This window comes from Scyliorhinus canicula, chromosome 28 (genome assembly GCF_902713615.1).
Source record: "Scyliorhinus canicula chromosome 28, sScyCan1.1, whole genome shotgun sequence".
NCBI lineage: Eukaryota > Metazoa > Chordata > Chondrichthyes > Carcharhiniformes > Scyliorhinidae > Scyliorhinus > Scyliorhinus canicula.
This window is the reverse complement of record NC_052173.1, coordinates 6,698,203-6,725,530: the sequence shown is the minus strand read 5'-3', so window position 1 is coordinate 6,725,530 and position 27,328 is coordinate 6,698,203. Positions and strand designations below refer to the sequence as shown.

The 27,328-nt window shown below is 50.9% G+C and overlaps 1 protein-coding gene across 4 annotated transcripts in view; it reads right to left on the bottom strand.

Annotated features, from left to right (window-relative positions):
- znf740b (zinc finger protein 740b) overlaps positions 1-27,328 on the bottom strand; it is a 146,015-nt gene that overhangs the window by 62,784 nt on the left and 55,903 nt on the right. For all 4 annotated transcript variants that reach the window (XM_038786599.1, XM_038786602.1, XM_038786600.1 and 1 more), the window contains one exon: positions 5,783-5,906. In XM_038786599.1, coding sequence (XP_038642527.1) covers positions 5,783-5,906 — 124 coding nt within the window. The remainder of the gene's footprint in view (positions 1-5,782; positions 5,907-27,328) is intronic.

Here is a 27,328-nt window from a genome sequence, read left to right as displayed (position 1 = left end):
CTGTCCCAGGACTGTCTCTGCCCTGACCCTGACTACAGGGTGCTCACTGTCCCAGGACTGTCTCTGCCCTGACCCTGACTACAGGGTGCTCACTGTCCCAGGACTGTCTCTGCCCTGACCCTGACTACAGGGTGCTCACTGTCCCAGGACTGTCTCTGCCCTGACCCTGACTACAGGGTGCTCACTGTCCCAGGACTGTCTCTGCCCTGACCCTGACTACAGGGTGCTCACTGTCCCAGGACTGTCTCTGCCCTGACCCTGACTACAGGGTGCTCACTGTCCCAGGACTGTCTCTGCCCTGACCCTGACTACAGGGTGCTCACTGTCCCAGGACTGTCTCTGCCCTGACCCTGACTACAGGGTGCTCACTGTCCCAGGACTGTCTCTGCCCTGACCCTGACTACAGGGTGCTCACTGTCCCAGGACTGTCTCTGCCCTGACCCTGACTACAGGGTGCTCACTGTCCCAGGACTGTCTCTGCCCTGACCCTGACTACAGGGTGCTCACTGTCCCAGGACTGTCTCTGTCCTGACCCTGACTACAGGGTGCTCACTGTCCCAGGACTGTCTCTGCCCTGACCCTGACTACAGGGTGCTCACTGTCCCAGGACTGTCTCTGCCCTGACCCTGACTACAGGGTGCTCACTGTCCCAGGACTGTCTCTGTCCTGACCCTGACTACAGGGTGCTCACTGTCCCAGGACTGTCTCTGCCCTGACCCTGACTACAGGGTGCTCACTGTCCCAGGACTGTCTCTGCCCTGACCCTGACTACAGGGTGCTCACTGTCCCAGGACTGTCTCTGCCTGACCCTGACTACAGGGTGCTCACTGTCCCAGGACTGTCTCTGCTCCTGACCCTGACTACAGGGTGCTCACTGTCCCAGGACTGTCTCTGCCCTGACCCTGACTACAGGGTGCTCACTGTCCCAGGACTGTCTCTGTCCTGACCCTGACTACAGGGTGCTCACTGTCCCAGGACTGTCTCTGCCCTGACCCTGACTACAGGGTGCTCACTGTCCCAGGACTGTCTCTGCCTGACCCTGACTACAGGGTGCTCACTGTCCCAGGACTGTCTCTGCCCTGACCCTGACTACAGGGTGCTCACTGTCCCAGGACTGTCTCTGTCCTGACCCTGACTACAGGGTGCTCACTGTCCCAGGACTGTCTCTGCCCTGACCCTGACTACAGGGTGCTCACTGTCCCAGGACTGTCTCTGCCCTGACCCTGACTACAGGGTGCTCACTGTCCCAGGACTGTCTCTGCCCTGACCCTGACTACAGGGTGCTCACTGTCCCAGGACTGTCTCTGCCCTGACCCTGACTACAGGGTGCTCACTGTCCCAGGACTGTCTCTGCCCTGACCCTGACTACAGGGTGCTCACTGTCCCAGGACTGTCTCTGTCCTGACCCTGACTACAGGGTGCTCACTGTCCCAGGACTGTCTCTGCCCTGACCCTGACTACAGGGTGCTCACTGTCCCAGGACTGTCTCTGCCCTGACCCTGACTACAGGGTGCTCACTGTCCCAGGACTGTCTCTGCCCTGACCCTGACTACAGGGTGCTCACTGTCCCAGGACTGTCTCTGCCCTGACCCTGACTACAGGGTGCTCACTGTCCCAGGACTGTCTCTGCCCTGACCCTGACTACAGGGTGCTCACTGTCCCAGGACTGTCTCTGCTTTCTGACCCTGACTACACGGTGCGCGCTGTCCCAGGACTGTCTCTGCTTTCTCACCCTGACTACACGGTGCGCGCTGTCCCAGGACTGTCTCTGCTTTCTCACCCTGACAACACAGTGCAGACTGTCCCAGGACTGTCTCTGCTTTCTCACCCTAACTACACGGTGCGCACTGCCTCAGACTAATGCCCCTTCTTCCTGTCAACTCTACTCCACCCCTTCCAACCGATCGTCATGCATATCTGTCCACCTTTCAGCCCCTTCGCTTGCCCCTGTCTCTCGCCTCTGACACTCTCCCTACAGTCTAGCATGCCTTCCAGCCCCTCCGCTTGCCTCTATCTATTCTCACCACATACCTTCAGCGAACCCCGTCTTCCCAGTCAAACATGTCCCTTCTGGTCCATTCCCTGCCCACTGGTCTGCCTGAGCAACCTTGGCACGGAGCTTGAGCAGTTGCAAGCACAGCAGTGTGAAAAGTAGGCAAACGCTGCATGCACAAACCCAAAGCCGTAAAACAAACGCAGCTCGCCAGGTGCATGTTAGTTATGGTGGTCGTGATTCACACCGGTCTAATTAGCTGCTGGCGTAGCAATTTGATTTGGAGTTGGAGGGCGATTCTGGCGAGCTGGGTTTTTTAATGAGCATTCATGAGATGCAACAGCACGCGAACGCAGGTCCGGACATAGTGCAGCGGACAACCCGACCCACCATGGAAGAAGAGAGCGGAAAATTACAATCCGTTTTTATGCCAGTGGAAAACTGACCTTTGGCCACATTCTGAATTGCAGTCCCACCTGCCACATTGCCCGCCGTTGGCAGAACCAGAAAGTCCTGTCAATACCTATCCCTCTGACTGTACTTCCACCTGCGATTACTACATTACTTTTAATTCCCTTCGCTTGTGGCCTCCTGCATTATGTCGCTCTGGTTGGTTTTCTGATCGTTGTTGTGGTCCTTGTTCTCATCCACACATTCCTATTGATCGAAGTCTTGGGCCAAGGCTCCTCCATCACCACATTATGTATAGCCATATCAGTCTGATTCATAGTCAGCCCCTTGTAACCCTGATCCCTTGCCCAGCTTCAAAGTTCTACTTAACATAATGGACATAACTGCCTCCTAGAACAGTGGAACTCCCTCCTTGCCTGATGCCCTGCAATACCCGCAGCTCAACTCCAGTTCAGTAATTCGGAGCTGAAATTCCTCAAGCTACAAATACTGTAGAAAGGGTTGTTGTTATTGCATTGCTCTCCACAAACTTCCACATGTTTCAGTTACAGGACACCAGCAGTTCTGCCATGTCTCTCTGAGCTTTCTTCTTTGATTAGTTAAAAAGGGGTGGGTTTAGCTCAGTTGGCTGGGCGGCTGGTTCGTGATGCAGACAACGCCAGCAGCGTGGGTTCAATTCCCGTATTGGCTGAAGTTATTCGTGAAGGTGCCTCCTTCTCAACCTTGCCCCTTGCCTGAGGTGTGGTGATCCTCAAGTTAAATCACCACCAGTCAGCTCTCCCTGTCAAAGGGGAAAGCAGCCTCTGGTCCTCTGGCAACTTTCATTTCACTAATTTAATAAAGACAAGTGATAACATATTAGAGTTTGCTAGCTTAAAGACAAAAGAACACCCACCAAACACTACAGGTAAATCAAAAAGAATGAAAAGCCTCACCTTCTTTTCTCTCTGCAATGAATTCCCACTTGCATCGAACTCCTGACTTTCGCACTCTGCTTACGAAGCAGTCAGCTCTGCTATAATGCTATATGGTTAACTCATAATGCCCTCGGGGTAAGGAAGGATGTGCAGTAGATGTGGTATGGCTCAAGAGAACAATCAAAGAAAAGTCACTGATGTTTAAATTGGTGTTTGATCGATGGTTTGGCGAATATTGCGTGTTATATTCAATGGTTCAGAGAGGAACAAGTGAATTAGTGCGTTCTACAAAACTAAAATGACAAAAGGTTTGTGGAAGCGGCACCTCAAGAGAATTATCTTTTATGCTTTGTCGCACAGCTGGCAAGCTTCACTAACTCTTCAGCATGATTAACAAATGTTTTTCCATTTCTGCCCAAGGTCTATTGGCTTCGAATCATATCTTTGCTAATTCTCATATCCTGCATTGTGTTTGATAGGAATGTAAATGATGCGTTTTTACCGTAGGTAAGTTAATATTACTGAAAGATTACACAAATTCTATGACAAAGCTCAAGCTGCCGTGTGTGCATCATTATTCACAACTGTATGTTGGCCTTTTTTGGTTTATTATCCTGCAAACACCTAGTATTTCCAATTTTTAAAAAAACTAATCAGCACATTTATAAATCAAACAGACTACATATTGGTGAAGGAATTTGTTGCGGGTTACTTCGCTTATACCAAGTATTCAGGGTGGCGCGCAGTTACTGAAAAGAAACAGAGGCCCAAAATGAATCCAACTTACAGTCAAACCTTGTTACAATAGAACCAGCGTTCAAACCACTTGGTGCACTGGACCGTGCCTGCTCACAACTACATTTAGTTTGGGGTTTATTTTTGATTGGTTGCAGGATAAAACATTTAGCTCCAATTTATTACTTTCTGCTTAGATACACAGTAAGGAACAAATTGGATGCCAGTAGATTGAAGGCATAAAATCATGTGATGGCAAAAGCTGTAGCTGTAAACCTTACACTCCAAGTGTGAAGCAAGAAACAGGTTACACAATGCGTTCAGCATTTGGCCTTTTGAAGTCACACCTGAATATCATTCAGAAGAACTTACTGATTCAGAGTTATGTTGAAAAAGCAGGACCAGTTCTCTCTTCTCTCTCTCTTTCCCCCCGCCCGCATCAGAGAAACAGGACTGGGAAGAGGCCATTCAGCCCTCTAACCTGGTCAATTGGCAACGTCTCTGTTTAACACACCACTGGGCCAAACAGAGCTGGCAAGTCCCAGGTACAAATCCTCCGGTGTGTGCAGACTCAGCTAATCTCAGCTGGGGTGGCTGTAGGAGCTGTGGCATTCCAGAGCTCAGGATAGGGAGGGAAGAGCGGGACTGCCAGGGTTCCCTCTCCTGATCACAGCCCAGTGACACATGTTGAAAAGTGATGAGGCTCAGCTATGATATCCCCAACTCCCCCCACCCCGCAAACTTCCTCCCCCTACCAAACAACTAGGCCATTGACACAGACTGTCTACACTTACACCGGAGGACTGAAGGGCGGCTGACATCTGCAGAAACAAACTTCCAACAAATGACAGCTTCATCAAAAGAGTGGGGGGGGGGGGGGGGGGGGGGGGGGGGGGGGGGAGGCATGGTCATCGGTTTATCTTTTGTTTTTGAATATGCATTTGAAATTTGAATTGGGAATGCCTACACCTACACAAGTCAGAGAGTAAAAGCCAGTGTACTGGTTACAGCAGTGTAAAAGTCGCAAACAATTTTAACCCTAGCTGGCCATATATATCCATCACACCTGTGTACAAGCGAGAGCACAGGTCACAGAATCAAGGCACAACTTATACAAAGAGATTTACATGATATGTAGCCACTTCCAATAACTTCAGTTCATAATATTTATGACATTGGAGAATACTGGTGTTTTCTCCAATGAAAAATCTCCAGTGATGGTTCAGCTGGTAAGAACACCATGTAGATTTGGTTCCCAGCCTGCATTGTGCTCGCTGATCTCAGCTAGGATAGCAGTTGGAGCATTACAACTCCTCCCGGTGTCCCTGGGTGAAAAGGTCATGAGCCAGTTTTCTGATTCCAATCACAACCAGAGGACCCCGAGGTCTGTCACGCTAAAACAATTTGGTGACATTCACTGGTTCACACAAGGAGGACGCTACTTTGGATGAGCTACCCGTGGAACTACGCCCCTTGTGACTTTATTGGAGAGCAGAAAATAGGAGGGAAGAAAATTTAGACATGTGCTTATTTCATGATCAAAAGAAAAACATTTTATGACTCTTCAAATCTTTAAAAAAAAAAGAGCTCTTATTAAATAGAATGAGGGCCTTCTCGTCTTCTGGCATCTGTAACAAGAGTTTGGCTGCAGTGGTATTTTCTTCTGAAAGTGCACATTCTTTATCTTATTATGAGCTCTGTACACACCATGGTCCTTGTGTTCTACCTGTGTGGATGAGGATGTGCCTCTGCAGGTGGTAGTTAGTCCGGAAGGCTGCGCTGCATTGCTCGCAGACGTGAGTCTTAGGAGATTTAACCAGGAAGGCGCCATCTTCTCCGACTACCAGAATCTGAAAGGCAGAATATTCACACACAATGCTCGACATGCTTACTGCCAAGACACTGGACAAACCCTCAGAAATCCTTGCTAGGAAAGACACAAAATGAAGTCTCAAGGCCACTGGTACAGCATACGCATTCGGATAGGCACAAGTTACTTCAACTGGTGCTCTCATCAAAAAGTGCAGCAGAACATATTTAGAATGGACAAACTGTCATTGAATAAAGCACACATTTCAGGACAAATAGCAGAACAATCCACAGTGTTGAAACCATCTACTCATATACTGTATATATTTTTCTCCACCTTTTTAAATCCCTTTTTTGCATCTTCTGCTTCCACACCATCCCCACATTCTCGGGCTGTCCATGATTTCCTGACCAAAGTATGGACGTGAAAGGTTCTCAGATTGCTGCTTTTACTGCTGTTGATGCAGCAGTAATGAGCACAGGTTTATATTCTCTTGGGTCTTTCCTCTCCCTGTGGCACCATGCATTTTGCCCATATGCGCTACAAGCTGTGGATAGTGGAGGAAACAGTGCTCATCCTAAAGGGAACCAAATGAGGGCAGAGCTTCCCATCTTTTGATGTCGAGTCCAGGAGGCTGTAAAAGGATCTAAAAGGACCCAATTGGAAGACGGGGTGTTGTTCCTCGAGTTTGCGTTGAGCTCCATTGGGTCATTACAGCAAGCCGAGATCAGAGTGGGTACAAGGTAGGGCATTAAAGTGACAGGGGACTGGAAACACAGGGTCACACTAGGCACGTTCCCCAAAGCAGACACCTTGCATTTGCTCTCCCCAGTATTGCGCAGATCGCACTGCGAGCTGCAAATACAATAGACTAAATTGAAGGAAGTACAAATATAAATCAACGTTTCACTGTGTCTGGGCCTTGGGCGGTGAGGAGGGAGGAGGTAAAGGGGCAGGTGGTGCAGCACCTGTATTTGCATGTAAAGGTACATGGGAAACACAGGGGATTGTAATTGGAGGTAATCGAGGAGTGGGCCAGAGTGCTGTGGAGGGAGCAGTCCCTTTGGAATGTGGACAGGGATGGACAGGGGAAGATGTGTTTGGTGGCGCCATCATGCTGGAGGTGGTGGAAATAGCGGAGATGATCCATTGAGTATGGCTGGGGAGGCAAGGACAAGAGGAACCTATAACAGTTCTGGGAGAGAGGGGAAGGGGTGAGAGAAGAGCATCAAACGCGAAGGACAAAGCAGAGGGCCCCTGCGGGGAAAAATCCTCGGTTGATGAAAAGAAAAGACATACCAGAATCACTGGTCAGGAAGGTTGCATTATCAGAACAGATGCGGCAGAGACAGGAAAGCTGGGAGAATAGTTGTTACAGGAAGCAGGGTATGAGGAAGTGCAGTCAAGGTAGCTGTGAGAATCAAGGAGTCGATAGTGAAAATTCTTTGATCGTCTCCATTTCTGGGGATAGGCTACAGTCAAGTAAGGGAAGGGAAGATTCAGAAATGGACCATGTAAAGATGAGAGGAGAGTGGAAATTAGAAAACAATTCACTCAAAATGTATTTGGTGGCCTTAACAAACAAACTGTCTGCAAATATTTAACAAAGATCTGGAAAAGCAACATATGCCAAGCCAAGGAAGAGGGGTGCAGAGAAGAGACTAAGATTGTGCTTGAAAAGGATGGGTTTCAATAGGTTTCTGTTTGAAGGAGGTAGGCTTAAATTACAGACAGGAAGGGAGGATATAGAGGCAGAGGACAGAAGCTTGCTGAAGGGGAAGTAAGTGTCCTGAAAGGCTGTAAAGCTCAGGACATGCTTCACGAGGAAGGGATTGAATTACAAGGGCAAGGGTTTACAAATAGATACCCGGGGGGGGGGGGGGGTTAGTGATTTCCTCAGAATAGAGGATGACTTGCTTCCACTCGGTCGGATGGTGAGATGGTTGAGAAGTCCAATGCACGAGCTGCAGACTCTCTCATGTGGGGCAGCTGACTCAGAGGATTGAGTAAGAGTTGGTGGGAGATTTGTGCGCTCCCTCTGACACCTTTACTTCATCTCTGCGTGTTCCCAACAAAGTCTCTGGATACGTTTGACGTCTTCCCGAATGAGCTTTAGCTGGTCATAGGTCCGTGGGGATGTTTGATCTCTTCAGGTGTGCTTTGAGGACATCCCTAAAGTGATTTTGTTGACATCCTGGGATCTTTAAATACTCTTGGTCAAGTCGGCATAAGAAAGGGGGAAGTTTTGGGTATTCTAAAAGGCATTAAGGTAGACAAGTCCCCAAGTCCGGATGGGATCTATCCCAGGTTACTGAGGGAAGCGAGGGACGAAATAGCTGGGGCCTTAACAGATATCTTTGCAGCATCCTTGAGCACGGGTGAGGTCCCAGAGGACTGGAGAATTGCTAATGTTGTCCCTTTGTTTAAGAAGGGTAGCAGGGATAATCCAGGGAATTATAGACCTGTGAACTTGACGTCAGTGGTAGGCAAACTGTTGGAGAAGATACTGAGGGATAGGATCTATTCACATTTGGAAGAAATCAGTGATAGGCAGCATGGCTTTGTGCAGGGTGGGTCATGTCATACAAACCTAATGGAATTCTTGAGGAAGTGACAATGTTAATTGATGAGGGAAGGGCTGTAGATGTCATATACATGGACTTCAGTAAGGCGTTTGATAAAGTTTCCCATGGCAGGTTGATGGAAAAAGGGAAGTCGTATGGGGTTCAGGGTGTACGAGCTAGATGGATAAAGAACTGGCTGGGCAACAGCAGACAGAGTAGTGGTGGAAGGGAGTGTCTCAAAATGGAGAAGGCTGACTAGTGGTGTTCCACAGGGATCTGTGCTCGGACCGCTGTTGTGGTTAGCAAGTTTGCAGATGATACCAAGATTGGTGGAGTTGCAGATAGCAAGGGGGACTGTCAGAGAATACAGCAAAATATAGATAGATTGGAGAGTTGGGCAAAGAAATGGCAGATGGAGTTCAATCCAGGCAAATGCGAGGTGATGCATTTTGGAAGATCCAATTCAAGAGCGGACTATACGGTCAATGGAAGAATCCTGGGGAAAATTGATGTACAGAGAGATCTGGGAGTTCAGGTCCACTGTACTCTGAAGGTGGCAACGCAGGTTGATAGAGTGGTCAAGGCGGCATACAGCATGCTTGCCTTCATCGGACCAGGTATTGAGTACAAGAGTCGGCAGGTCATGTTACAGTTATATAGGACTTTGGTTAGGCCACATTTGGAATACTGCGTGCAGTTCTGGTCGCCACATTACCAGAAGGATGTGGATGCTTTAGAGAGGGTGCAGAGGAGGTTCACCAGGATGTTGCCTGGTATGGAGGGTGCTAGCTATGAAGAAAGGTTGAGTAGATTAGGATTGTTTTCATTGGAAAGACGGAGGTTGAGGGGGGACCTGATTGAGGTCTACAAAATTATGAGAGGTAGTAGCCTGGAGACGGATTTTATTAATGTGGAGGGACTCAAAGCCTCAGAGTGTAGAGACTTGGGTTAACGACATGGCTGGGTTTCTCAGCCTCGAGAAAATAAAGTTTGCCTTGAGAGGGTCTACGCTAGGGTTCTCTCGGAGGTGGCAGCCGTTCGTCGACTTTCTCGGGGGGGGGGGGGGGGGGGGGGGGGGGGGAAGAGATGAGTGCTTCACTGGGATGGTGTGGGAAGACTGGGTTGCGTGGGGTAATGTCTATTTAATTGTTATTGTATATTCTTTTTTTACACTATGTTAATGTTCACTCTAGTTTGTTTTGTTATTATTGTTACTACTGTTTTATGAAAAATTCTGCAAAACAGTAATAAAACTACTTTTTTAAAAAATCTTCAGTTACCTGATATTAAACAAAGTGCCTGCATTCCAGTAGGTTTTGGTTTTATTTCAAACCATGCCTGCACTGTGATTGAAGGGTTTATGAAGTGAAACCAAACACGATTTAAAGGAAATCTAGACTGTTGCTTAGCAACCAGAGACACGCACTGAAAAGTAAGTACGCGTCGTTCAGTTTGAAACCAGGTACTGGAGAAGAAAGCAGCTCTCACAGAAACATTCAGCAGAAAGGCAGGATAATGGAGTACAGGTTAGAAAGCAAGTGCTGGATGCCAAAGAACAGATAGTTCTGGAAACCAGGTAATGAAAATAGTAGTCCCAGGAAGACTGAAGTCAAAGGGACCAAGAACTGGAATCTGAACAAGATACTGCTCACTGAAATTAAGAAAGGCTCCCAGTTAAAGATGGAGCCGAAAACTGTAGACCTGGTGACGCTGGCTAGCGAGAGGTTGAGGCAGGATTCTCCGCCGGCAGGATTCTCCGTTTTGCCTGCACCCGGGGGTTTCCCGACGGTGTGGGGCTGCCCCACAATGGGAAACCCCATTGACCAGCCGGCATAACGGAGAATCCCGCCGGCGGGTCTGGGCAGAAAAATGGCGCGGCGGGACAGAGAATCCAGCCCCATATCTGAAGTAATCCTAGTTGGGGCCTTAAAGCCTGTGAAGTAATGTTTTGTTCGCATGGCTGGGTATCTGAGAGATTGTGTGGAAGCTTGAATGCACAGGGCAATATAGAAAAGAGGAATACTGAAAAGAGAGACTGAAATCCTGGAAGTGGATCTTTGGTGAAGGTATCTGAGATAAAGCGTTGTTTGGAAGATTCTAAGGTGCGTTGTTCGCGAGTGAAGTTTGAAAAAACACATGTGGAAATTAGAGTTCCAGTGAGACCAGTTGGTGAACAGTGCGATAAGCATTTGGTGGGGGGCTTTGATGAGAATCCACAGAAGTTGAATTGGGTGGCATTTGCCACTTGGTTTCAGAGTGTGATGTGTCTGACCACAACTGGCCTGTTGGTTTATAGGAACTGTGTACTTACCGAGAACAATAGTTTAAGATATATTCTGTAACTTGTGTTATCCTTAAAAATCAAGGCAGCACAGTGGCGCAGTGGGTTATCCCTGCGGCCTCACGGCGCTGAGGACCCGGGTTCGATCCCGGCTCTGGGTCACTGTCCGTGTGGAGTTTGCACATTCTCCCAGTGTTTGCGTGGGATTCGCCCCCACAACACAAAGATGTGCAGGGTAGGTGGATTGGCCATGCTAAATTGTCCCTTAATTGGAAAAAATTAATTGGGTAATCTAAATTTATCAAAAAAACCCCCAAAAAAATCGGTGTACATCTGTGAAGATATAGGTTGGGTGAACTATTGTATTATAGTCAATCTTTTCATTGTTATTAATTTTTTATTCTTTTGTTCAAAGCTAATTGGCAGTCCTGTGTCTCTGTTCAAAAATAAAACTTACGGTTTGTTGACGCAAGGTTCCATTCTGGAACCCGATTGTCCAGTAGTAACATCAGCTGGGATCATAACACTAAGCACCAGTGAGAGTCAGTGCCAGGGGGCCTACCTATACTCTAGCTAGCATCAGTGCTAGGGAACCTGCATTCTAGCGAGAGTGAGTGCCAGGGGACATGCACTCCAGTAAGAATCAGTGCCAGGGTACTCCAACAACGACCATTGCAAGGGAAGTGGCACCTTGGCGAGAGTCGATTATACTGCATTTGGCATGGACCGCTTCAGGATCTGAGTCGACACGATTGGTGCTGAACATTCACCAGCGAACATCCCCATGTCTGACCTTAGGACGGAGGGAAAGCAGCTGAAGACGGTTGAGCCTAGGATACAACTCCAGCAGCAATGTCGTGGGACTGAGATGATTAGCCTCCAACAACCATAACTGTCTTCCTTTGAGCTAGGAATGACCCCAACCAGTGGAGAGTTTTCCCCCCGATTCCCATTGATATCAGCTTTCTAGGGTTCCTTGGTGCCATACGCGATCAAATGCAACTTGATGCAAAGAGCAGTCAATCACATCTCAATCTGGGATTCAAAGCTTTTGTCTATGTTTGGATTCAGGCTGCAATGAGGTCAGTAGGCAGGTGGCTCTAACAGAAACCAAACTGAGTATCAGTGAGAAGGTTGTTGCTGAGTCAGTGCTGCATAATCGCAGTCTCCATTACAGCTACCGGGAGGAAGGTCCCATAGCCTTTACTTTCCGGTGCAATCAGCTGTATCTTGATATAATGTGGAGTGAGAGTCAGTGAATCAGTAACAAAGGAACTGCACTCCACTGGGTGCCAACATGGAGGAGGTGGTAATACTGTAGTAATGTCACTGAACCTGTAATCAAAAGACCCAGGCTAATGCTCGAAGGACATAGGTTCGAATCCCACCATGCCAGATGGTAGAAATTAAATTCAATGAATTAATATACCTGGAATTAAAAGATAATCTCAGTGACCATAAAACCCAGCACGTGAGACTCCCAGTTGCGGTGATGCGGAGCTAAGCCGCACGTTCGGTAGCTCCCGCTATTTTTGGTCTTTTGGGCTCTGTTAAGGGCCCGCAGCGGTACTGGTTGGACTTTTCCCCGTGTGGGAACACTTCCTCTAAGATTCTCCGCCGGTGGATGGCCTGGACCAGGAGCGGAGCGGTCAAAAGAGCAGAGAAAGGTGCGAGGCAGGAAAGGCAAGATGGCGGCAGGCGGGGAATCAGCAGCGTGGCAGCAGTGGGTGTGGGAGCAGCAGGAGCTGCTTCAGCGCTCCTTCAGGGAGCTGACGGCAGAGATTCTGGAACCGCTTACAGCCTCCCTGGACAAGCTCACGGCGACCCAAACGGCTCAGGGTGCGGAGGTCCGAGAGCTTCGGCAAAAGGCCTCGGACAGCGAGGACGAACTCCTGGGCCTGGCAGTGAAGGTGGAGTCGTACGAGGCGCTCCACAAGAAGTGGTCAGCGAGGATGGAGGAGATGGAGAACCGCGCCCGTCGGAAGAACCTGCGGATTCTAGGCCTCCCAGAGGGGCTGGAAGGTTCGGATTTAGGGGCCTATGTGACTATGATGCTGAACTCGCTAATGGGCGCGGGGTAGTTCCAGGGACCCTTGGAGATGGAGGGCGCCCATCGGGTGCTGCTGAGGAAACCCAAGCCAAACGAGCCGCCTCGGGCGGTGCTGGTCCGTTTTCACCGCTTCATCGACCGTGAGTGTATGCTGCGATGGGCGAAGGAGAGGAGTACTAAGTGGGGGAATGCGGAGGTCAGGATCTACCAGGACTGGAGTGTGGATGTGGCAAAGAGAAGGGCTGGTTTTAATCGGACAAGGCAGTGCTCCACAGGAAGGGGGTCAAGTTTGGCCTGTTACAGCCTGCACGCCTCTGGGTCACTTATAAAGACCGCCAGCTCTACTTTGACTCTCCGGATGAGGCCTGGGCTTTCGTCCAGGCAGAGAAGCTGGACTTGAACTGAGGACTGGGGAACAGTGTACACAGCCCGGAGGCTTTGTCCTCCTTGGTATCCTTTCGCTTTTATCGGTTTTATTTGATGATGTCTTTTTGCTGTTCTGCTTTTTCGCGTTTTTGGGACTGTTATCTGTTTACTTGGATGTTTTGTCACGTCTGTTTTTTTTTTCACTGGTTGAGTTTGGGAGTGGTTCGCGGTCCTGTTGGGTCATGTGCCCGTCTTTTCCCGCGTGTTGGGTCGGGGGGCGGGGCTCGGGATGGAAGCGCGGGCTTCTCTCCCGCGCTGGAGGAGCAGTGGGCGGGGCCAGCAGCGTGGTGGTTATGTTGCACTGGGGAGGGTCATTGGGGTGACGGGAGCAGCAGGAGTCGGCTGACTTACGTTAATACAATGGAAGTGGTTATGCAGCTAGGGGGGGCCCTAGCTTTTGGGGGGGGGGGGGGGGGGGGGGGGGGGGGTTGCTGCTGGAATGGCCAGGAAGGAGCTGGAGCATGTAGAGGGGGTCAGGATGGGGGTCTGTCGCCATGGGGAATGGGCTCAGCGGGGGGCGCGGGCACGTGGCGGACTGAGGAAGGGTAATGGCTAGTCGACGGGGGAGGGGGGCAGGTAGCCCCCTGATCCGGCTGATAACCTGGAATGCGAGGGAACTGAATGGGCCGGTCAAACGGGCCCACGTGTTTGCACACCTGAAGGCGGATGTGGCCATGCTTCAGGAGATGCACCTGAAGGTGGCGGATCAGGTTAGATTGAGGAAGGGGTGGGTGGGCCAAGTGTTTCATTCGGGGCTGGATGCAAAAAATCGGGGGATGGCGATCCTGGTGGGGAAGAGGGTGTCGTTTGAGGCGTCGAGTGTGGTGGCAGACAGCGGCGGGAGGTATGTGATGGTGAGCGGTAAGCTGCAAGGGGAGCGGGTGGTGCTGGTCAATGTATACGCCCCGAATTGGGATGATGTGGGTTTCATGGGGCGCATGTTGGGCCGGATTCCAGATTTGGAGCTGGGGGGCCTGATAATGGGGGGGGGGGGGGGGAATTTCAACATGGTGCTGGATCCGCCACTGGATCGATCCAGGTCCAGGACGGGTAGGAGGCCAGCGGCAGCTAAGGTGTTGAGGGGGTTTATGGACCAGATGGGAGGGGTGGTTCCATGGAGGTTTGCGAGGCCGAGGGCCAGGGAATTTTCATACTTCTCCCATGTGCCCGGATTGATTTTTTCATTATGAGTAGGGCGCTGATTGCGAGGGTAGTAGACGCTGAGTACTCGGCGATAGCCATTTCTGACCACGCCACGCACTGGGTGGGCCTCGAGCTGGGGGAGAAGAGGGACCAGCGCCCGCTTTGGCGCTTGGAGGTGGGGCTGCTGGCGGACGAGGAGGTGGGCGGGCGGGTTCAAGGATGTATCGAGAGCTACCTGGAGGCCAATGACAATGGGGAGGTCCGAGTGGGGTCGGTCTGGGAGGCGCTGAAGGCGGTGGTTAGGGTGGGAGATGATCTCCATTCGAGCCCACAGGGAGAGGAGAGAGCAAAGAGAGAGGGAGAGACTGGTGGGGGAGATGGTGAGGGTGGACAGGAGATACGCGGAGGCTCCAGAGGAGGGATTGCTGAGGGAGCGGCGTAGTCTCCAGGCTGAGTTCGACTTGCTAACCACCAGAAAGGCGGAAGCTCAGTGGAGGAAGGCACAGGGAGCGGTGTATGAATAGGGGGAGAAGGCGAGCAGGATGCTGGCGCACCAGCTCCGTAAGCGGGATGCGGCCAGGGAGATTGGTGGAATTAAGGATAGGGGAGGAAATGTGGTGCGCAGGGGGGTAGACATTAATGGGGTGTTCAGGGACTTTTATGAGGAACTGTATCGGTCCGAACCCCCAGCGGAGGAGGGGGGCTGGGGTGCTTTTTGGACCGGCTGAGATTCCAGAGGGTGGAGGAGGGACAGGGGGCGCTGGTTGAGCTGGTCAAAGGGATAGGGAGCATGCAGTCGGGGAAGGTGCCGGGGCCGGATTGGTTCCCGGTCGAATTCTATAAGATGTATGCAGACCTGTTGGGCCCCCTGTTGGTTAGGACCTTCAACGAGGCAAGGGAAGGGGGGCTCTGCCTCCGACGATGTCTCGGGCGCTGATTTCCTTGATCCTTAAGCGGGACAACGATCCCCTGCAGTGTGGGTCATACAGGCTGATCTCACTCTTAAATGTAGATGCCAAGCTGTTGGCGAAGATTTTAGCCACGAGCATAGAGGACTGTGTGCCGCAGGTTATCCACGAGGATCAAACGAGGTTCGTGAAGGGGAGGCAGCTGAACACTAACATACGGAGGCTCCTGAATGTTATAATGATGCCGGCGGTAGAAGGGGAGGCGGAGATAGTGGTGGCGCTGGACGCTGAGAAGGCCTTTGATAGGGTCGAGTGGGGGTACTTGTGGGAGGTGCTGGAAAGGTTCGGGTTTGGGGAGGGGTTTGTCAGGTGGGTGAGGATGTTCTGAGACCCCGATGGCGAGCGTGGCCACGAATAGGAGGAGGTGGGAGTATTTTCGGTTATACCGAGGGACGAGGCAGGGGTGTCCCTTGTCCCCCCCCCTGCTTTTTGCGCTGGCAACTGAACCCCTGGCCATGGCGCTGAGGGAGTCGGGGGATTGGCGGGGGCTGGTGCGAGGTGGGGAGGAACACCGAGTGTCGCTCTATGCGGATGACCTATTGCTGTATGTGGCGGACCCGGTGGGGCGAATGCCGGAGGTGATGAGGATTCTCCGGGAATTTGGGGATTTCTCGGGGTACAAGTTCAACTTGGGGAAGAGCGAGCTGTTTGTGGTACACCCGGGGGACCAGGAGGGGGGGATTGGTAGGTTCCCACTAAAAAGGGCGGAGAGGAGCTTCAGGTACTTGGGGGTCTAGGTGGCCGGGGGGGGGGGGGGGGGGGGGGGGGGGTCTGCATAAGCTTACCCTCACAAGACTGGTGGAGCAGTTGGAGGAGGAGTTTAAGAGGTGGGACATGCTGCCGCTGTCTCTGGCGGGTAGGGTGCAATCAGTCAAGATGACGGTGCTCCCGAGATTTCTGTTCCTGTTCCAGTGCCTCCCCATCCTTATCCCGAAGGCCTTTTTCAGGCGGGTTAACAGGAGCATTACGGGGTTTGTGTGGGCGCACGGGACCCCGAGGGTGAGAAGGGTGTGCTTGGAGCGGGGCAGGGGGGTATTATTGGGCTGCCAACGCAGCGATGGTGCGTAAGTGGGTAATGGACGGGGAAGGGGCAGCATGGAAGAGGATGGATATGGCATCCTGTGTAGGTACGAGCCTGGAGGCGCTGTAACGGCGTCGCTGCCACTCCCTCCAACGAGGTATACCACGAACCCGGTGGTGGCGGCTACCCTCAAAATTTGGGGGCAATGGAGACGGCACAGGGGGGAGGTGGGGGCCTCGATGGGGTCCCCGATACGGGGGAACCACTGGTTTGTCCCGGGGAGAATTGATGGCGTTCCTGAGTTGGCACAGGGCAGGTGTTAGGAGGTTGAGGGACCTGTTTGGAGACGGGACATTTGCGAGCCTGGGTGAGCTGGAAGGGAAGTTCTGGCTCCCCCCGGGGAACACCTTTAGGTACATGCAGGTAAGGGCGTTTGTCAGGCAGCAGGTGGCGGAGTTCCCTCTGTTGCCGCCGCGTGGGGTCCAGGACAGGGTGCTCTCGGGGGTGTGGGTTGGAGAGGGGAGGATCTCGGCAACGTACCAAGTGATGCAGGAGGGAGACAAGGCCTCGGTGGAGGAGCTGAAGGGTAAATGGGAGGAGCTGGGTGAGGAGATTGAGGAGGGGACGTGGGCGGACGCCCTAGGAAGGGTGAACTCCTCTTCTTGTGCGAGGCTTAGCCTCATACAGTTTAAGGTGCTACATAGGGCTCACATCATAGTTATCATAGAATTTACAGTGCAGGAGGCCATTCAGCCCATCGAGTCTGCACCGGCTCTTGGAAAGAGCACCCTACCCAAGGTCAACAACTCCACCCTATCGCCATAACGCAGTAGCCCCACCCAACACTAAGGGCAATTTTGGACACTAAGGGCAATTTATCATGGACAATCCACCTAACCCGCACATCTTTGGACTGTAGGAGGAAACCGAAGCACCCAGAGGGAACCCACGCACACACGGGGAGGACGTGCAGACTCCGCACAGACAGTGACCCAAACCAGAATCGAACCTGGGACCCTGGAGCTGTGAAGAGATTGTGCTATCCACAATGCTACCGTGCTGCCATAAATGACCGGGACAAGGATGAGCCGGTTCTTTAGGAGCGAGGACAGGTGTATTAGGTGCTCAGGGAGACCAGCAAACACCATATGTTCTGGGCATGCCCAGCGCTGGGGGAATTTTGGAAGGGTGTAGCAAGGACGGTATGGTAGGATCCTGGGTCAAACCGGGCTGGGGGCTCGCAATATTTGGGGTTGCAGAGGAGCCGGGAGTGCAGGAGGCGAAAGAGGCCGGCATTCTGGCCTTTGCGTCCCTAGTAGCCCGGCGGAGGACTCTTCTTCAGTGGAAGGATGGATGCGAGGCCCCCAAGCGTGGAGGCCTGGATCAACGAAATGGCGGGGTTTATTAAATTGGAGAGGGTGAAATTTGCCCTAAGGGGATCAGTGCAGGGGTTCTTCAGGAGGTGGCAACCAATCCTAGATCTCCTGGCAGAACGGTAGAAATAAGGCCGGCAGCAGCAGCAACCCGGGGGGGGGGTTCTTTCTGTTCTTAGTATTTTCTGTTATTGATATTTTGTGAAAATTTGAAGAGAAATTATATATTTTTTTAAAACCCAGCACGTGGTGCAGCAAGCTGCTAAATTGTACCAAATCGCTACCAAGAAAGGAATGAAACCGGCTAGACAACCCAGCATTGACCAAGGCACTGGAGACAAGAACGGCACACTCAGCCTTGTCAACCCTGTAACAGCCTTACGAAATTGCAAGAATTGGCAGAGCTGCCTCACAGAGTAGTCAAGCAACAGCCTGGTCATCATACTCACTGAATCATACCATACAGATAATGTCCCGGACACCACCACCAGCAACCCTGGGTATATCCCATGTTGAATGATACTTGGAGGAAGTACTGATGGTGGGAGGGCACAGAATGTTCTCTGGGTGGGGCACAGAATGTCCATCAAGAGTGGCTTGGTAGCACCACTATTGACTGAGCTACTGGGTCCTGAACTGGCCGACTGGGTGTGCGACAGGTGGTGAGGGAACCAACAAGAGGGAAAAACCTTGACCTCATCCTCACCAACCTGGCTGCCAAAGATGCATCTGTCCATGACAGAATCAATTAGAGTGACCACCGCACAGTCCATGTAGAGACAAAATCCTGTCTTCACATACCTTCCACTGTGCTGTATTGCACAACCACCGTGCTAAATGGCTACAATGATTCGGAACAGATCTAGCAACTCAAAACTGGACATCCATGAAGTCTTGTGGGCCATCAGCAGCAGCAGAATTGTGTTCAGCCACAATCTGTAACCTCCATGTACACAGATGAGAGAAGGGGGAAGGGAATGGGAAGTTCCCAAAGCAACAAGAACTACACATGACTGCTTTTCATGCACATCACAAACAATCCATATTATATCACCATTGGGCAGAATCTTCCATTCTGCAGTCTCAGTCTGGTGGCAAGCAGGAAAGTTGGAGTAACCTCCACTGATTGAACATCTCATAGGCTTCAATGTCCGGGCGCCGTATCTAAACAGCATCCGGACATCCATTCACATACTGGCAGGCCGGGATCTCCGGATACAAATATCCAGGAGAGGACAGCAACCTTTGACCCCCACGGTTCAGCGACGCCTCCCTGGATATTCTCCTCCAGGCTGTTGAGGAAAGTGAAAGGTCCACACATCTGGCCATGACACTGAGAGGAGGTCATCAGGGTGGTGGAGTTCAAAGAAAGACCGCCCTGCAGTGCAGAAAATGGATGAATGATCTGAAGTTCTCAAGAATGATTACAAGTTATTATTTTTTGCTTAATGCTCTGTCCAACAACAGAACTACTGTTAGTGGGTCTATAAACGGCTCTGAGCAGTGGTTTGTTGTTATTCCTAATCTCCACCCACACTGATTCTGCTTCCCAATTGGCTGAGCCAAGATCCTTTCTCATTCCTGTCCTTATGTTATCCTTTACTATTGTTATGAATGTGACACTTTACAAGAGGGTTATATTTTAAACGTCTCCTTTAACTTGAGATTAAACAGAATGTTGTGGATGATTGGGGGGGGGGGGTGTTCATACAATACCCAGAGATAAGCTCTGTGATCTATTGTCATCGGAAAGAAACCCAACCAGAATCTATTGACAATCACATCTTGGCATAGTAAAGGGGGAGATACAGGTGGGGGAGAGAGAGAGAGAGGCAGCGCTAGAGCGAGACAGAGAGAGAGAGAGATAAGGCAGATATTGCTGTGTGCAGGCAGGATGTTGGTAAGAATGATTGGTCCGACTTTCAAAAGACACAAAGTTGCATCCTGGTGTGGCAAGGAGAAGTGAGCCTGCTGGAAAGCTGGTCATAACTTGGGACTCATTCTTGCTGTCTAGAAAATGCTGTATACCTGCCAAAGTACACTGCACAGCAAAAGGATTTAAAAACGCAATCTGATTACATTAGTTAGTTAATGAAAAAGTATATTTTTCAATCAATACATTAGTTGCCTATTTAGTAGTGTTTGATTTACGTTGATTTGAATTTGTTTGTTACAATAAAAGTCTTAAAACATGCAATCGTATCCTTTGGTTTATTTCAGTTTGCCACTGGGAAATTAAATCAGTCTCTCTGGGGATTATAAAATGCGCGCCTCCTTTTCCATCTGCCTGCCCTTTCAAAATACTCTGTACCCTGAGATATTATTTCAAAACCTTGGGTACCTTGTAACCATGATAATTCTGGTCTCTTGCTCAACCCCCTTTTCATAATTCCACCATTAGTGGCTCTGCCGTCAGCTGCCAAAGCCCCAAGATGACCTCCCTAAACACCTCCACCCCGGTCTCTCCTGCAAGATTGTCCTTGATATCTACCTTTTTGATCAAGCTTTTGGCCTCCTCATGTGGTTTGGTATCAAATTTGGTACAACACCTGTGAAAAGCACCTCTGAATACAAAGAGAAATGCTGCACCGTTTTTGGCTGTCCGCACTTTGGGGTTAGTTAGTGGTTTGATTTGATTCAGATTCTTGCACCTGGCCGCAGAATCTGCCTCCCATCTCTCACCACTACCTGGCCACGGTAACTGCCCACTCCATCTCTCACCACTACCGGGCCACGGTAACTGCCCACTCCATCTCTCACCACTACCTGGCCACGGTAACTGCCCTCCCATCTCTCACCACTACTTGGCCACGGTAACTGCCCACTCCATCTCTCACCACTACCTGGCCACGGTAACTGCCCTCCCATCTCTTACCACTACCTGGCCACGGTAACTGCCCTCCCATCTCTCACCACAACCTGGCCACGGTAACTGCCCTCCCATCTCTCACCACAACCTGGCCACGGTAACTGCCCACTCCATCTCTCACCACTACCTGGCCACGGTAACTGCCCACTCCATCTCTCACCACTACCTGGCCACGGTAACTGCCCTCCCATCTCTCACCACTACCTGGCCACGGTAACTGCCCACTCCATCTCTCACCACTACCTGGCCACAGTAACTGTCCTCCCATCTCTCACCACTACCTGGCCACGGTAACTGCCCTCCCATCTCTCACCACTACCTGGCAACGGTAACTGCCCTCCCATCTCTCACCACTACCTGGCCACGGTAACTGCCCTCCCATCTCTCACCACGACCTGGCCACGGTAACTGCCCTCCTGGCTCTCACCACTACCTGGCCACGGTAACTGCCCACTCCATCTCTCACCACTACCTGGCCACGGTAACTGCCCTCCCATCTCTCACCACTACCTGGCCACGGTAACTGCCCACTCCATCTCTCACCACTACCTGGCCACGGTAACTGCCCTCCCATCTCTCACCACTACCTGGCCACGGTAACTGCCCTCCCATCTCTCACCACTACCTGGCCACGGTAACTGCCCACTCCATCTCTCACCACTACCTGGCCACGGTAACTGCCCACTCCATCTCTCACCACCACCTGGCCACGGTAACTGCCCTCCCATCTCTCACCACTACCTGGCCACGGTAACTGCCATCCCATCTCTCACCACTACCTGGCCACGGTAACTGCCCTCCCATCTCTCACCACTACCTGGCCATGGTAACTGCCCTCCCATCTCTCACCACTACCTGGCCACGGTAACTGCCCTCCCATCTCTCACCACTACCTGGCCACGGTAACTGCCCACTCCATCTCTCACCACTACCTGGCCACGGTAACTGCCCACTCCATCTCTCACCACTACCTGGCCACGGTAACTGCCCTCCCATCTCTCACCACTACCTGGCAACGGTAACTGCCCTCCCATCTCTCACCACTACCTGGCCACGGTAACTGCCCTCCCATCTCTCACCACGACCTGGCCACGGTAACTGCCCACTCCATCTCTCACCACTACCTGGCCACGGTAACTGCCCACTCCATCTCTCACCACTACCTGGCCACGGTAACTGCCCACTCCATCTCTCACCACTACCTGGCCACGGTAACTGCCCACTCCATCTCTCACCACTACCTGGCCACGGTAACTGCCATCCCATCTCTCACCACTACCTGGCCACGGTAACTGCCATCCCATCTCTCACCACTACCTGGCCACGGTAACTGCCATCCCATCTCTCACCACTACCTGGCCACGGTAACTGCCATCCCATCTCTCACCACTACCTGGCCATGGTAACTGCCATCCCATCTCTCACCACTACCTGGCCATGGTAACTGCCCACTCCATCTCTCACCACTACCTGGCCACGGTAACTGCCCACTCCATCTCTCACCACTACCTGGCCACGGTAACTGCCCACTCCATCTCTCACCACTACCTGGCCACGGTAACTGCCCTCCCATCTCTCACCACTACCTGGCCACGGTAACTGCCCTCCCATCTCTCACCACGACCTGGCCACGGTAACTGCCCTCCCATCTCTCACCACGACCTGGCCACGGTAACTGCCCTCCCATCTCTCACCACTACCTGGCCACGGTAACTGCCCACTCCATCTCTCACCACTACCTGGCCATGGTAACTGCCCTCCCATCTCTCACCACTACCTGGCCACGGTAACTGCCCACTCCATCTCTCACCACTACCTGGCCACGGTAACTGCCCACTCCATCTCTCACCACTACCTGGCCACGGTAACTGTCCTCCCATCTCTCACCACTACCTGGCCACGGTAACTGCCCTCCCATCTCTCACCACTACCTGGCCACGGTAACTGCCCACTCCATCTCTCCCATCGGTAGACATTCTTTAAGCCACTCCTTCAAACCTATCTCTTTGACCCAGCTTTTGGTCACCTGACTTAATGTCTCCTCAAATAATAATAACAATCTTTATTGTCACAAGTGGGCTTGCATTCACACTGCAATGAAGTTACTGTGAAAAGTCCTTAGTCGCCACACTGTTCGGGTACACTTAGGGAGAATTCAGAATACCCAAATTACCTAACAGCACGTCTTTCGGGACTTTGTGGGAGGAAACCAGAGTACCCGGAGGAAACCCACGCAGACACGGGGAGAACGTGCAGACTCCGCACAGACAGTGACCCAAGCCGGGAATCGAACCCGGGACCCTGGCGCTGTGAAGCAACTGTGCTACCCACTATGCTACCATGCAGCCATTGTGAAGAATCTTGGGATGATTCATAACATTAAAGGTGCCATATAAATATAAGCTGTTCTTGAGACCAAGTGGGAACGCCATAGCTGGAGATCCTTTTGAGTATTGAATCTTTTTCTACTGTTGAAGATGCATGCGTATCAATGTTTTTAAAAAACTCTTGGGCATGATTCTCCGAGCCTCTGCACCGAAATTGCACTCGGCGCGGAGGCGGAGAATGGGCGTCAGACCCGTGATCAGGTCCAATGCTGCTCCTGTGATTCTCCGGGGACTTGAGAATCGCCGCTAATCATGCGTGCGCGGTCGACACGGCGCCGGTCGGGGGCCATTGAAAGATGCCCTCGCGGCGATTCTCCGCCGGCAACTGGCTGAGTTCCCGCCGGCGTGGTTCGCTCATGGTTCCACCCGACGGGCACTCAGAGTGGCAGCCCCCCTGGTGGTTGGGGGGGGATGGCCTCCAGGACGGCCAGGCTCGCAATCGGGGGCGACTGATCGGCGTGCATGGGTGATCCCGGTGGGGGGGATTTTTTCTCGGGGCCGGTCCACTGTGTGGGTCCGCTATGTTCCGTGGGCCACGTGGTTGGTGGAAAGGATCAGACCTGCTGTTATCTCCCAAGTTCCTACCCACAGCGGCTATTGGCACTTATGAATTGCTTTTTAATGTAGTAAAAGTACTGGAGATCCGCAAATATTGTGCAGTGAAATCCATGTCTTTATTGCAACAGTGGTATACTGGTAATGTTACTGGTCAAGTAATTCTGGACTGATGCTCTGGAAGCATAATTTCAAATTGCACCCTGGCAGTGGGGAAAATTTAGTTCACTTGGTTAACAAATCTGGAATAAAAATGACCATGAAACTACTGGAATGTTATAAAAACCCATCTGGTTCACTCATGCCTTTCAGGAAAGGAAATCTGCCGTCCTTACCCAGTCAGACCTACACGTAACTCCAGACCCACAGCAATATGGTTGACTCTTAACTGCCTTGAGGAATAGAACATAGAACATAGAACACTACAGCGCAGTACGGGCCCTTCGGCCCTCGATGTTGCGCCGACCTGTGAAACCATCTGAAGCCTATCTGACATACACTATTCCATTTTCATCCATATGTCTATCCAGTGACCACTTAAATGCCCTTAAAGTTGGCGAGTCTACTACTGTTGCAGGCAGGGCGTTCCACACCCCTACTACTCTCTGAGTAAAGAAACTGCCTCTGACATCTGTCCTATATCTCTCACCCCTCAATTTAAAGCTATGTCCCCTCGTGTTGGTCATCACCATCCGAGGAAAAAGACTCTCACTGTCCACCCTATCTAACCCTCTGACTATCTTATATGTCTCTATTAAGTCACCTCTCAGCCATCTCCTCTCTAACGAAAACAACCTCAATTCCCTGAGCCTTTCCTCGTAAGACCTTCCCTCCATACCAGGCAACATCCTAGTAAATCTCCTCTGAACCCTTTCCAAAGCTTCCACATCCTTCCTATAATGTGGTGACCAGAACTGCACGCAGTACTCCAGGTGTGGCCGCACCAGAGTTATGTACAGCTGCAGCATGACCTTGTGGTTCCGAAACTCAATCCCCCTGCTTATAAAGGCTAGCACACCATATGCCTTCTTACCAGCCCTATTAACCTGGGTGGCAACTTTCAGGGATTTATGTACCTGGATGCCGAGATCTCTCTGTTCATCTACACTACCAAGAATCTTGCCATTAGCCCAGTACTCTGCATTCCTGTTACTCCTTCCAAAGTGAACCACCTCACACTTTTCCGCATTAAACTCCATCTGCCACCTCTCAGCCCAGCTCTGCAGCTTATCTATGTCCCTCTGTATCCTATAACATCCTTCAGCACTATCCACAACTCCACCGACCTTCGTGTCATCTGCAAATTACTAACCCATCCTTCTACACCCTCTTCCAGGTCATTTATAAAAATGACAAACAGCAGTGGCCCCAAAACAGATCCTTGCGGTACACCACTAGTAACTGAACTCTAGGATGAACATTTGCCATCAACCATCACCCTCTGTCTTCTTTCAGCTAGCCAATTACTGATCCAAACCGCTAAATCACCTTCAATTCCATACTTCCTTATTTTCTGCAATAGCCTACCGTGGGGAACCTTATCAAACGCCTTACTGAAATCCATATACACCACATCAACAGCTTTACCCTGATCCACCTGTTTGGTCACCTTCTCAAAAAACTCAATAAGGTTTGTGAGACATGACCTACCCTTCACAAACCCGTGTTGAGTATCGCTAATCAACTTGTTCTTTTCAAGATGATTATAAAACCTATCTCTTATAACCTTTTCCAACATTTTACCCACAACCGAAGTAAGGCTCACAGGTCTATAATTACCAGGGTTGTCTACTCCCCTTCTTGAACAAGGGGACAACATTTGCTATCCTCCAGTCTTCCGGCACTATTCCTGTCGACAAAGACGACATAAAGATCAAGGACAAAGGCTCTGCAATCTCCTCCCTGGCTTCCCAGAGAATCCTAGGATAAATCCCATCTGGCCCAGGGGACTTATCTATTTTGACATTTTCTAAAATTGCTAACACCTCCTCCTTTTGAACCTCAATTCCATCTAGCCTGGTCGACTGAACCGGAGTGTTCTCCTCGACATCATTGTCTTTCTCCAGTGTAAACACTGACGAAAAATATCCATTTAATGCTTCCCCTATCTCCTCTGATTCCACACACAACTTTCCACTACTATCCTTGATTGGCCCTAATCTTACTCTAGCCATTCTTTTGTTCCTGATATACCTATAGAAAGCCTTAGGGTTTTCCTTGATCCTATCCGCCAACGACTTTTCGTGTCCTCTCCTCGCTCTTCTTAACTCTCCCTTTAGGTCCTTCCTGGCTAACTTGTAACTCTCAAGTGCCCTAACTGAGCCTTCATGTCTCATCCTAACATAAGCCTTCTTCTTCCTCTTGACAAGTGCTTCAACTTCCTTAGTAAACCACGGTTCCCTTGCTCGACAACTTCCTCCCTGCCTGACCATTAGGGATGGGGAATAAATGCTGGCCATGTCAATAAGATTCCGATCCCAAGCGCAAATATAGAGAAAAATCCCAACCCCATGCCATTCTTATGCCATCCCTCTCATGCCATGCTCGACCATTCCTTGCATCCTTTGCATGTTATCCCCATTCCATCCCTTCCTTTCCCATCCCCATTTCACATGTTTAAGGGGCATCTTGACAAATACATGAATAGGATGGGAAGAGAGGGATACGGACCCCGGAAGTGTAGAGATTTCAGTTCAGACGGGCAGCATGGTCGGCACAGATTTGGAGGGCCGAAGGGCCTGTTCCTGGGCTGTACTGTTCTTTGTTCTTGCCCAATTCTCTTTTTTCCCCCCAATTAAGGGACAATTTAGTGTAGCCAATCCACCTAACCTGCACATCTTTTGGGTTGTGGGGGCGAAACCCACGCAAACACCACCTCCTCCGGCAGTGAGTTCCAGGCACCCACTACCCTCTGTGTAAAAAACTTGCCTCGTACATCTCCTCTAAACCTTGCCCCTCGCACCTTAAATCTATGCCCCCTAGTAATTGACCCCGCTACCCTGGGGAAAAGCCTCTGAATATCCACTCTGTCTATGCCCCTCATAATTTTGTACACCTCTATCAGGTCGCCCCTCAACCTCCGTTGTTCCAGTGAGAACAAACCAAGTTTATCCAACCTCTCCTCACAGCTAATGCCCTCCATACCAGGCAACATCCTGGTAAATCTCTTCTGCACCCTCTTTAAAGCCTCCACATCCTTCTGGTAGTGTGGCGACCAGCATTGAATGCTATACTCCAAGTGTGGCCTAACTAAGGTTCTATACAGCTGCAGCATAACTTGCCAATGTTTATACTCAATGCCCCGGCCAATGAAGGCAAGCATGCCGTATGCCTTCTTGACTACCTTCTCCACCTGTGTTGCCCCTTTCAGTGACCTGTGGACCTGTACACCTAGATCTCTCTGACTGTCAATACTCTTGAGGGTTCTACCATTCACTGTATATTCCCTACCTGTATTAGACCTTCCAAAATGCATTACCTCCCATTTGTCCGGATTAAACTCCATCTGCCATCTCACCACCCAAGTCTCCAAACGATCTAAATCCTGCTGTATCCTCTGACAGTCCTCATCGCGATCCTCAATTCCACCAACCTTGGTGTCGTCTGCAAACTTACTAATCAGACCAGTTACAATTTCCTCCAAATCATTTATATATACTACAAACAGCAAAGGTCCCAGCACTGATCCCTGCGGAACACCACTAGTCACAGCCCTCAAATTAGAAAAGCACCCTTTCCATTGCTACTCTCTGCCTTCTCTGACCGAGCCAGTTCTGTATCCACCTTGCCAGCTCACCTCTGATCCTGTGTGACTTCACCTTTTGT